Source organism: Gossypium arboreum, chromosome 10 (assembly GCF_025698485.1).
Source record: "Gossypium arboreum isolate Shixiya-1 chromosome 10, ASM2569848v2, whole genome shotgun sequence".
NCBI classification, from domain to species: Eukaryota; Viridiplantae; Streptophyta; class Magnoliopsida; order Malvales; family Malvaceae; genus Gossypium; species Gossypium arboreum.
Genome location: NC_069079.1, coordinates 104,904,447 through 104,916,918, shown reverse-complemented (window position 1 = coordinate 104,916,918; position 12,472 = coordinate 104,904,447). Strand labels below are relative to the sequence as shown.

The 12,472-nt window shown below is 32.3% G+C and overlaps 1 protein-coding gene across 1 annotated transcript; it reads left to right on the top strand.

Moving 5' to 3' along the window:
* The first annotated feature begins 7,021 nt into the window (after positions 1 to 7,021).
* On the top strand, positions 7,022 to 7,759 carry LOC108487813 (uncharacterized). Its single transcript, XM_017792165.1, has one exon. It carries the CDS (start codon positions 7,022 to 7,024, stop codon positions 7,757 to 7,759), a length of 738 nt encoding a protein of 245 aa, XP_017647654.1.
* Positions 7,760 to 12,472: the final 4,713 nt, after the last annotated feature.

Below are 12,472 nucleotides of genomic sequence, written 5' to 3'. Positions count from 1 at the left end.
GAAAGAAGGGACTCTAGAAGTTGAAGAACCCAGATATAAAGCAAGGCTTGTTGCAAAGGGTTACAGTCAAATTCTAGGAGTGGACTTCACAGATCTGTTCTCCCCAGTTGTTAAGCATAGTTCGATTCGAGCTTTGTTTGGTATTATGACCATGCATGATTTAGAGCTTGAGCAGTTTGATGTAAAAATTTCATTTTTGCATAGAGAACTTGAGGAGGATATTTACATACAACAACTAGAGGGTTTTACAGTCTCAGAAAAAGAGGACTATGTTTGCTTGCTGAAAAAGTCCCTTTATGGTTTGAAATAGTCACCAAGACAGTGGTATAAGAGGTTTGATTCCTTTATGACTTCTCATGATTTCAACAGAAGTAGTTTTGACAGTTGTGTTTACTTTAAGAAAAACAGTGATGGTTCTTTTGTGATTCTACTTCTTTATATTGATGACATGTTGATAGCAGCAAAAGATAAAGGAGAGATATGAAAGGTCAAAGCCCAACTAAGTGAAGAATTTGAGATGAAAGATTTGGGACCAGCAAAGAAGATACTTGGTATGGAGATTCTCAGAGATAGAAAAGCAAGTAAATTGTACCTAAGTCAGAAGGGGTACATTGAGAAAGTTCTTTGTACGTTCAATATGCAGAGTGCTAAGCCTGTTAGTACTCCTTTAGCAACCCATTTTAGACTTTCATCGGCTTTGTCTCCATAATCAGATGATGAGATTGAGTACATGTCACATGTTCCATACTCTAGTGCAGTGGAATCTCTCATGTATGCTATGGTTTGTTCACGTCCAGATTTATCATATGTAGTCAGTGCAGTTAGTAGATACATGGCGAATCCCGGTAAAGAAGACTGGAAAGTAGTTCAGTGGATTTTAATATGCTTACGAGGTACTACTGATGTCTGTATACAGTTTGGAAGAACTAGAGATGGAGTCATTGGATATGTTGATGCTGATTTTGCTGGGGACCTTGATAGAAGAAGATCTCTCACAGGTTATGTCTTTACAATTAGAGGTTGTGCAATCAGTTGGAAAGCAACTTTGCAAACTATAGTCGTTTTGTCTACCACTGAAGCTGAGTACATGGCGATTACTGAGGCTTGTAAAGAAGCTATTGGGTTGAAGGGACTCTTTAATGAACTCAATGAAGACCTTCAAATCAGTAGTATTTTGTGACAGTCAGAGGGCAATCTTCCTTACAAAAGATCAAATGTTTCATGAGAGAACAAAACACATTGATGTTCGGTATCATTTTGTTCGTGATATTATTGCTCGTGGTGATATTGTTGTGAGCAAAATTAGTACTCATGAAAATCCTGCAGATATAATGACTAAGTCACTTCCTATAACCAAGTTTGAGCATTGCTTAGACTTGGTTGGTGTTCATTGTTGAAGTTAAACCCTTAAGGGGTTTTATGGAAGAGGTGGAGAACTTGTTCGTTGAGAGTTCGCGACGAAGAACTTGTTCATTGAGAATTCGTGTCAAAGAACTTGTTCATTGAGAATTCGTGTCAAGGTGGAGACTGTTAGAATTAAATGACCCGAATCCTTATTTAAATAAAATACAGTGGTAAAATAAAATAGAAGTAAAATCCATATAGAACTACACTTCTTTTTTATTATTATTTTAGAATAAGGTTTTTTAAACCTTATTAAACTCCATCTATTTTATATTGATTAGAATAAGGTGTTTCAATCTTACTAGAATATGGTTTGACATGCCCATAAATAGACATAGTCTATTTGTGACAGCCCAAAAATTGACCCTAGTAGGGAAGTGGTTTCGGGACCGCTAAACCGAGTCACCGAAATGTTTGAGCGTAATATTTATTGTCTATAATATGTATTTATGAATGTGTGAAAATTTCAAGCTTCGATTTAGTCGATTTCATGTGAATTCAGTTATTAAGACTTGTGTGACACTTTTGAAATGTGATAGGCTAATCTATAAGGACCTAATAGTGCATGTAATCAAAAGGGAGGACTTGCATGTCAAATTTCCCCTCCCTAATAGCTAGTGGCCGGCCATAACAAGGGATTATGGGCAAAACATGTCATAGACATGTTATGTTGGTGCATCATGGGAGGAAAAAAATAAATTAATGGTTATGGGTAATAAAGAAATGGAAAAAAAAAAAAGAAAAGAAAGAATGTGTGTGTTACCCCCCATTGCCGTGAGTTGAAGAAAAGAGAAGAAAAAAATTGTTGTTCATCTTTTTTTTCATTTCTTGGAGCCGAAAATTCTAAGGAAGAAGGAAGGGGTTCTTGCTTCATGCTTGGTTTGGAAGAGGATTAGGAGGAGGTTTGGCCATACTTGTGTCTAGATTAAGGTATGTTTGAGGTTGTGCCATGAGATTCATGCATGTTTTTAGTTGCTAGCTTGATATTCGGCCAAGGTGGATTTTGTGTTAATGCCATTGCATGCTAAATATGAAGCTTGATAATGATACATGTGATGGTGGATTGAGGACTCTTGGATTTTCTTTTAGCATTTTTGAGTGAGACATTAAGTTCTTTGTTTAACCATGACCAAAATTGAAACGGTATGGTGTTATGGTGTATTCGGCCTTGGTATATCCATAAGCATGATTTATGCATATTGCATGGTAGGTAAGATTTGTGTTTTGGATTTATGTTCATGTTTAGTTATAATCAACTTTGAGATTCGGCTCTAGCATATATATATATATATATGTTTGCACATGATGTATGGGTATGACATATATACTATCTCAAGGTATATATTTACATATGATGATGTTTCGGTTATGAAGTAAATGATTGATGCGTATTGAGTTACAATATGGAATGCATTAGTGAGTAAAATGTATGCCGTTTATGTGTGGTATTAAGTGTATAATTGGCCTCAACATGGACATGCATATTCGCCACATGAGGGGATTGGTGTGCATGCATTCGGTTAGAGGCAAGCATATTGATGCCTATTCTTGGCTTAGAAAATTGGCTAAGGAGAGTACTAACTAATGTGTTGAGTTTGATTCATGATTTCGTACATATGTGACTTTAATGTCTAATGAAAATATGTGGGCTAAGTACCTTGAATTCCTCTTTCGATGCTCAAATGATTAAATCAATTTATTTGTTAAATTAAGCTCAAGAGCAAAGGGGAGCTAAATCCGATAAAGGGAAGGAAAAAGTGGTCGAATAGCCATCGGAATCATTCGACAACATCCGAGGTAAGTTCTTGAGTAATAGAGCTTAAATTATGATTTGATTAGATCATGTCTCAAGTAAATCGAAATCATGCTCTTTGTGTGTGGATATTGAACCGAAATGTGCAAGAGTGATAAGTGTATTGTATTTGAGTTTTGCTAATGAAAATGAAATACGAATGTGTCATGATTTAGTCTTAAATGTGCATGTTTATTCGAATGATGTCCGGGCTAAGTCCCGAAGGCTTTTGTGCTAAGTGACTAAAACCGGGTTAAGTCCCGAAGGCATTTGTGCGAGTTACCAAAACCGGGTTAAGTCCCGAAGGCATTTGTGCGAGTTACCAAAACCGGGTTAAGTCCCGAAGGCATTTGTGCGAGTTACTAAATCCGGGCTAATTCCCGAAGGCAATTGTGCGAATTACTATAACCGGGCTATGTCCCGAAGACAATCGAGCTAGTCGCTACATCCGATTAAATTCCGAAGGCACGTGATTTGGGAATGAGCAATCTTGCTGTAAAAATTTCAGTTAATACACTTGCAAAAATTCCAGCAATGAGGTATGTTCGTATGTGCATTGGAATAGTTGAGTTCCTTCGAATAATATTCGCTCAGTTGAGTAATGAGCTTCCGGTATTTGGCTAAGATGATCCCTTATGTATGAACATAGGGGTTGGAATGTAAAGTAGAAATGATTTGAATATATGAATACGTGGAATTATCCGATTAATTATGTGAATGCTATACTTCAGTTGTGTTTAAATTCTTGCTCAAAACTTACTAAGCATAAATTGCTTACTCCGTTTCTTTGTTCTCTGTTTTATAGATTTTGCTCGTTAGCTATCGGATTCGGGATCATCGAAGTCGAAGTCATCCACACTATCAAAGCGCTTTTGGTACTCTTTTAGTTGAACTCTGGATATGGCATGTATAGGACTACCCTTTGTTGTTTTTCAAGTACTTTTTGTGATGTATGTGTGTACGGCCATGCGAAAATGGCTCGTAGAAGTGGAGTATGGCATTAGACCATTTGTGTTTATGTATGTTTATATGGTTTCATGATGTGACTATGGACTGGAATGGAAGTGTTGGGCAATGATCAGCCCTTGGAATGACTAAATATGATCATAGGTGGACCTACGTATGACAAAACTCTAGTTGGTCCATAGAAACCATGAAATAGGTCAAATTTACCTAAAAACAGATGCTGACAGCAGCAGTGGTGTGGATGTGAAAAATCACTAAAAATAGCAGGAATGGAATTAAATAGTGAATAAATTATGTAAATGAACCTTGATGAATCTACTTTCATATGGAAGAAACGAAACGGTCATTTGAGTTGTATGTTAAGAGATATTTAGGTTTTCGTGAAACAGGGCCAGAACGGTTTCTGGATTCCCTTTTCCGACTTTGGAAATTCATTGTAAATTAACCAGAGATAATTAGGAGTCATGCCATATATTTATAGATTCCTCCTTGAGTCTAGTTTCTATAGAAACAAACAACATCAGTATTGAAGCCCTGTACAGGGAGATATCCAAGTCGTAATGCGCGAAGGTCAGTGTAGTCGATCCCTGTAACAGGGGAGACTTTAACTAATAAACTGTACTAATTGGCCCAACCAAAAATTCTAGAAAAAAATATGTAGATGGGCATATGAGTCTAGTTTCAGGAAAAAATTACGAAACTGATTTTCGAGCTTTGAAACTGAAGATATGATTTTTAAGGCGACAGTGATGCAGTAACCAACTTGTCTGGAAAAAAATTTTTTTTATGGACTGAGAAAATAATTAAGTTAAGTCTGTGTGCACCTTGTGTTCGACTCCGGTAACGGACTCGGGTACGGGGTGTTACACTATTCCTCTTATAATTAAAAAAAATTTGAATTCGACATAATGAATTTTTTTCTTCTCTGCCCATAGTTTTTTTCCGAAAGGGTTTCCACATAAAATCTGTGTGTTCTTTATTTTATTTTATTTTATTTTCACAAGTAGGTTGGAAGAATAATAAAGATTGAAAAGGAAAACCCTTTCCAAATGTGAATGTGGGAATGCTTAATTGTGAATTAATGGCTACTCAAGTAGTAGTGTGTTAAGTAATTTATTGGCAATACAACCTTTTGCGCTTTTCCTGCATTCACACTTAATACCCAGCTACTTCAAAAATTTTCTTTTAGATTTAATTATACTTAAACTTAAAAATTGTAAATTAAATTGGTTCTTTTATTAGTATTTGATTAACACCATTAGATTTGGATTGATAACACGTGTCATAAAAGTATTAATTTTGAAATTTAAAAAAGAATTTTTTTATATATTTTGCATGTATAATGACTATGAATAAATGATTGTTTAGATTCATTTGAACCTAAATAACTATTTGTTCTGGTTCATTATGAATGTCTTTTAGTAATTTTATTTATTTATAATTTAAAAATAAAGATATATTTGTAAAATACAAACTCTTGTATTTTATAAAAAATTCATTTTGTTTTTATATTTTCTTGAATTTTAGGACTGTTAACTTTTTATTTCAAGTGAACAACAAATGGCGACGAACAATTTTTTATAAAAATATATTGCTATTTTGAAATTATAAAAAATATAAAATTATTAAAAGTTATTCAGAATGAACTTGGATAAATGATCATACATGTTCAAATGAGTTCGGTCAACATTTTATCTAAATTCATTATGCTTGTAAAATAAAAACTACAAAAATGAAATTCCTAAATTTTAACAATTTTGAAAAATAATATTTGCCACCAACATTTTATAATTTTTGCTAATATAATCATGTTTACCAACAATTAGTTTGTTATTGAATATATAACTAAGAGCTCAAAGTAATAAAAAAATTAAATTACGTGACAATATTTTAAATTTGTTGTTAATATAATAACATTTACCAACAACATAATTTATTATTGTGTATTTTATTAAAATTTGTAATCACAATCAATCGTATTGTTATAATTAATAACATAGAAATTAAATTATGTAACGATATTTTAAGGTTTTTGCTAATATTTTAACAACAACTTATTTTATAGTTATGCATTTTATTAAGAATTTACAATGACCAATCGTATTGCTATGATTAATAAACAAAAAATAAATAAATTACATAATAACATTTTAAAAGTGTGGTTAATATTATAACATTTAACAATAGTTTCTTTTATTGTCACATATAAAATTGGAAATTCACAACGATAAGCCTTGTCATTAGGATTAGTACCCTAAAAATTAAATTCGGCAATGAAATCTAAAAGTCATTGCAAATATTCCAAATTTATTCAATAACATTTAATGTCATTGTTGTATTACACGACAACAAAAAATATTGTTGTGACATTTAGTTGTTAAATACCATTTTTCTTGTAGAGAAGGGAGAATGAGAATAAATCTTTCGCTCATTTGAATACTCAACTACCAGTGAAGTAAAATATCAACGTTGTTTTGGGAGGATAAATGGTGTGGTAATGGCCCATTAAAATTGGAATTCCCTAGGCTCTTTTGTTTAGCTAAACTAAAAAATGGTTCGGTATTTGATTATTCGTCTAATAGTGGGTTTAGCAATCTTAATCGAGAAGATTTTTTTGTCAGACCTCTACTAGATTAGGAATTGGAGATTCTTTGTGTCTCATTGATAGGGTGAGTGGTGTGGTCCTCCACATTATGGGCGTAAGACAATAAAGGAGAGTTCTCAGTGAAGCAGCTATCTAAATTACTGATTGAAGGTGAGGGGGATGATTTCATTTTTTCTTTTGATAAGATATGGAAGTTAAAAGTTCTTCCAAGGGTGCATAATTTTCTTTGGTTATTAGCCATTGATAGAGTTCCCATGAAGGATTTCTTAATTAAGAGAGGGGTGAAAATTCAAGACATTTTGAATGTGTGTCCGTGGTGTAATAGGGAACAGGAGAGGGCGGATCATGTGTTCTTTAATTGCAATTTTATTGCAGGGTTTTCGAAGAGGATCTTCAATTGGTGGGACATTGGCTGGAAAGTGGTGAGCAACTTTGAAGAATTTTACTCGTTATGCTTCAAGGCGAAGATTCTTGGTTCTTGTAAAAGTCTGTGGTTGATTGCAATTGTGGCTTCCTGTTGGTCTATTTGGCTTGCAAGGAATGAGATGGTGTTTGAAAATAAAGTGTTGTCGATGGATACTTTGATCTTCCACTCCAAGATGACGGCATTATTGTGGGTCAGGGCTGCTGTCAAAGAGTGCCGGATTCAAGAGAGATTATGGTGGTTTTGTCTGTATAAGTGCAGTTTTTCTAAATCGGCTTCAACAGGTTGGAGTTTTCCTCCACATGGATGGCTGAAATTTAATGTTAGTGGAGTTGCTTTTGTGGGTGCATTTGGCGGTGGAGTGATGAGAGATGAGGAAGGTATTGTTAGAGCTTTATTCTCAGGGCCGAGTGATGCCTGCGATGCTGAGTCAACTGAATTGGGAGCAATTATCATAGCACTGGATGTTTTTATTGACATAGGGTGGAAGGGATCAGGTTCATTAATTGTTGAAATGGGTACGAGGGTGGTCTATAATTGGAATTTAGATAAATCAAGGAGACCTTAGTTGCAACAAGCTACATTTACAGATTTTGAAAGGAGGTGTATCTGCGTTGGAAAGTTATCATTTTCAATAGTTGAGGTGTGTGGAAATGAAATGGCAGATGCATTAGCATCTGCTGGAATGAGTAGACCGAGTATGTTTAAGGCTTGGTGGTGAATATGGTTTGCAATAATTATGAGTGCTCAAGTGGGTGGTTTGCTGTTACTGGTGTATTAAGTGGATTCGATGTTGGTGTTTGTTCTTTTGACCTGTGAGCAGTATGTGTATGAAGGGGTTTTCTAGATTTTGTGGAGTTTTTGTGGCTTTTGTAGGTGTGTGCATTTTGTCTTTAGATATGGTTCGTTTATTAAAGGGATATTTTTGCATTTATCAGTTTTTACTGCATTTACGATTTTGTAATATCATTACTGAGAAAAAAAAATCTAATCAAGTTTAGAATTATTGACACAATTAAAAAGCATTTCATTCACACTATATTAGACACTTAAGACAACTCTAACACTGTCAAATACGCACTCAATTAATTCTTTCTCAAAAAGCTACAGTAGTGATCGACTTGTCTACCTAATGACTACGAAATGAAATGTTGAATTGACTTGAGATATAGTTATTAAGTCCTCTTGATTTCTCAACTCACACTAGATCCTAATATTTGCCGTTAAATCACATATCTCACCTATAAATTTAGTATATATTAAATTTCTTTACTCAAAAATACTTAAAAATGCCAATTGAATTAATCTGAATTAACCTAAATGCTGTAGATTGTTAAGCTCATCAATTAACTCAAGAAACCATATATTTCATCAATATAACATGGCAACTCACAATCAATCTCGTTAACTATTTACCTAGCCATAGGCATGAAAACTAAGTCAATTCGATTAGAATTCGCCATGCTTTCAAAATTAAAACAATAGCTAAAAGGTTAAGTAAAGAAAGGCTTAGCCAATTTGTAGAGATCCTTCACGAAAACTTGGAAGTTCCAACATACGTTGTGAGTTTAAGAACAAAATTAGAAGAGAAACACTTAAATTCTGTTAAAATTGAAAAGATTACAAAGCAAAAGTGTTTGAAACTAACTTAATATAATCTAAAAAAATACAAGACGCTTAAAGATTTGCAAAAAATAGTTATTTTTAGATTGGAGTTCGGGTGCACAAAATGACTAAAGTACTTAAGAGGCATGCAACAATGCAACTTTAACTTTGCAATGCCGCAACGTCACCTTCTCTTTTACCCTTGAGTGACTTTTAGGGATCAAGTAGTTGGTATTAAAACGTAGCGACCACAACCATAGCACATCATGACATTGGCCTCGACATTGCTCCGCTTTGGCGTTCAAACTACATGATGTTGTGACCTCAGCTACCTTTACCTCACGACATTTGCCCTTAAGTTGCATTTTCCTGATTCATCTTCCACAACTTAAGTTTAGCGAAATTGTAATGTTGGCCACTGAGTTACTCCAATTTCTAATATAACACTAATGCTAAAATACTAAAAATTAAATATCAAATAACCATATTTACTACACTGTAACCCAAATACTAAAATACCAAAAGAGCACTATAATACAAGCAATTTTACTTCAAAACAAACTTAAAAGACTCAAAATATATCAAGTTTGTTTTCTTGCTTGTTTGAGAGTGATAGAATTTTTTGTGGAAATAGAAAAGGATGGGGAGAGGTATTTATAAGAGAGTATCTCGACAGTTACGGGTATCGAGTTTCTTATGTTAAATGAGTTGGTTGAACCGACAGATAAATAAATTTTCTTATCAAAGTGTCTAACCTTGAACTCGGCACATGAGATTCGATGTACATGAATTACACTTTTCAATCTATTTCTCTTGATAGCCATGATATAGATTCAATGGTTGTTTAACTATACAATTTAACTTGATACCCATAAGTATCAAGTTCACCTTGAGAAAAAAGATATTATGGATGTAATTATTTATTTATTTTATATCGAAGTAAAAAAACCCATGATGAGATAATTTTTTAATTAGAAGTTTTAGGTTTAGACTCGGGTGAGTTTAGATCAAATAACTCTTATCCTACTTGAAAAATATACTGAAATACATCTTCTTCTTTTTTTCAATTTTACAATGAATTGTATATATTTTAATTAGAATTTTAAAAATCTAATAAAATGTAATATTGTAAAAACTGAGTATACGTTTAATGCCTATTTTAGTAGCTGATTTTACTTAATTATCCAAAAATTAACTTAATGTGTTGACACTCTCAGCCAATAAATAACCGCCAAATTTATGCATAATTAGCTATGCCATTTTATTCCTTTTAATTGTATAAAATTATAAAACAATATGTTTTTATCTATCTTTTCTGGATTTGTGGTATCTCTTCTAATAATGAAAAATACAAAAGAATTATAAAAAAAATGTTAAAACTCAAATATATATACAAAATTCCTTTGTTTTCTTTTAACTAAAAAAATAAAATTAAAAGAAATGTTAAAAGAAAAAAAAAAGATTGTTTTGTGGCCCATCTCCTAAACCAAAGACAATCATTTCCGACGAAAAGATGCATCAAATAAACTCCTCATCATGTTATCTTCCTTGAAACCCCAAAAGCTTTGTTCTAAAACAAACTCCAACCTCCCTAACATGAGCCTAAATACCCATACTTAACCACCATCAAATCAACCTCAAAATAGGCCTATAGTCTCTTTCTGACTCCTGCTTCCTTTTCACCGTCCACATTACTTGCATGAGACCCCAAACACCTTCACTCTATCCATCACCCAACTTAAGAACCTTTTAATTCTCTATCCTAGTTTTTAAAACCTTCATTTCATTTGCTCCCTTACAACTTTTTTTGATTTTCATTCGGATCTTTCTACCTTTGCTACAATTTCTTTGCTTTACTCTTCTTTCTTGTTTTGATGGGTGAGACAAGAGTTGGTTGATTTGGGAAGCAAATTAAGAACGGAAAGGAGATTCAAATTATTAAAAAGGTGGCTAAAAGTTCAAAATAAAAATTTACTCAAAAAATTAATTTAACGTTTATGAAAAATTAATTAGTCCTTTTTATTAACGAAAATCATTAATTGGTCAATTTAATTGTTAACGATACTGAGATGTAGTTGATAGAAGCCATCGAAATTATTATGTGACAGTATGTTGATGTAAAAATATAAAATTATAAAAATTTAATAAAATATAAAAATGAAATGAATATAAATAAATAATTGTATATATTCATTTTAATATGGATAAAACTTAAAATTACTCATAATTCCTTCTAATTCTTAAATATAACACATTTCACAAACTATCCTAAAACTCATACCAAAGTAATAGGTATCACAGGGAAAAAAAATTACGTGGACAAAATGAAGTAAGCCCAAAATCTTGAATAAGTAGTTGGCTTGAAGATGAGTATGCTATAGAGTTTCCTCTTTGCTGTGTCTTTCCATTTCCATAGTCTAATGTGAGGGTAAAACATGCTCAAAAAAGGAGAAAACTTTCTGAATATATATATATATATATATAATGGCAGAGTCTAGTAGAGGATTGGGGGTCATGGCTCCCTTAATGTTTAAAATTTTTATAATTTAGCTCTTTGTAGATATATTATGACGCTTTCAAAATATAATAATAGGCTCCCTAAGTTAAATTATTCTATGATAATTTTAAATGATATTTTGTTAAATTTAATATTTTACTTAAAATAATAATATTTTATAAGTAATATAATAAAAATATATATAATGAAAAATATTTTTATCGTCTTTCTTCTTCATATTGACTAGCAAAAAAGAAAGAATTTTTTTTTCTTTATCATTTTCCTTCAAATTATAAGTATAAGGTATGTTTTTCTTCAAAATTTTCATAGATTTTGAATCTTTGAAGTTTACTTATATGTACTAATAGTTTTATTTTAATTTTATCAAGTGTATTAGAAGTTGTCATTAATGGATATTGATGGAAGGTTATAAAGTTAAGTAAAATGTGCATGCTTTTGGATGGAAAATGATTAGGAGACGGTTTTTAACTTGTTAAAAGTGTTAAAACAAAACAAAAATAACTAGATAAATTTTTTTTCCTGCTTAATCAAATCAACAGCTAACAAAGTTGAAGAAAAATAACAACATGCAGTAGAAACAATACCAACCCAGCCTGAGAACAAAAACCAAAACACAAACACAACATAGCAAGGAAAACCCTCACAACCCAACAAGTCCCATCCGATAAACAGGCCACCAACAGATAAAAACCTACACAAAACACCCCTAACAACCACAAAACAATCTTCAAACACCTACAAAACCACCTGTAAACATATAAAAATAACTAGATAATGTTATACTAAGTTTTGACCAAAGTGAAGAAGAGGAAAAAAACCTTGGTCACTTTGTTTAAGATTATGTCAAATGATAGTTTGTGAAGCAGTAAGTATTACAGTGAAAACGGAATAAAAAATGGTTAACCAAGTCAAAAGTCATGTGAATTTCAGATCAGGAAATTGTGAAAAATATATTTGTTTTTGGATGATCAAATTTGGTTGATTTTGGATGATCATGAATTGGTCAAATTTAGATTGAATCGATTGTTATGCTAGAATATTACTTCTTTTGAATAAATTGTTTTAATGTTTAAATTAATTGTTATGTTGGAATACTGTTTCTTTTGAATAGATTATTTATATGTCTAATTTTAACTTAAGCCCCCAAAATTAACATCC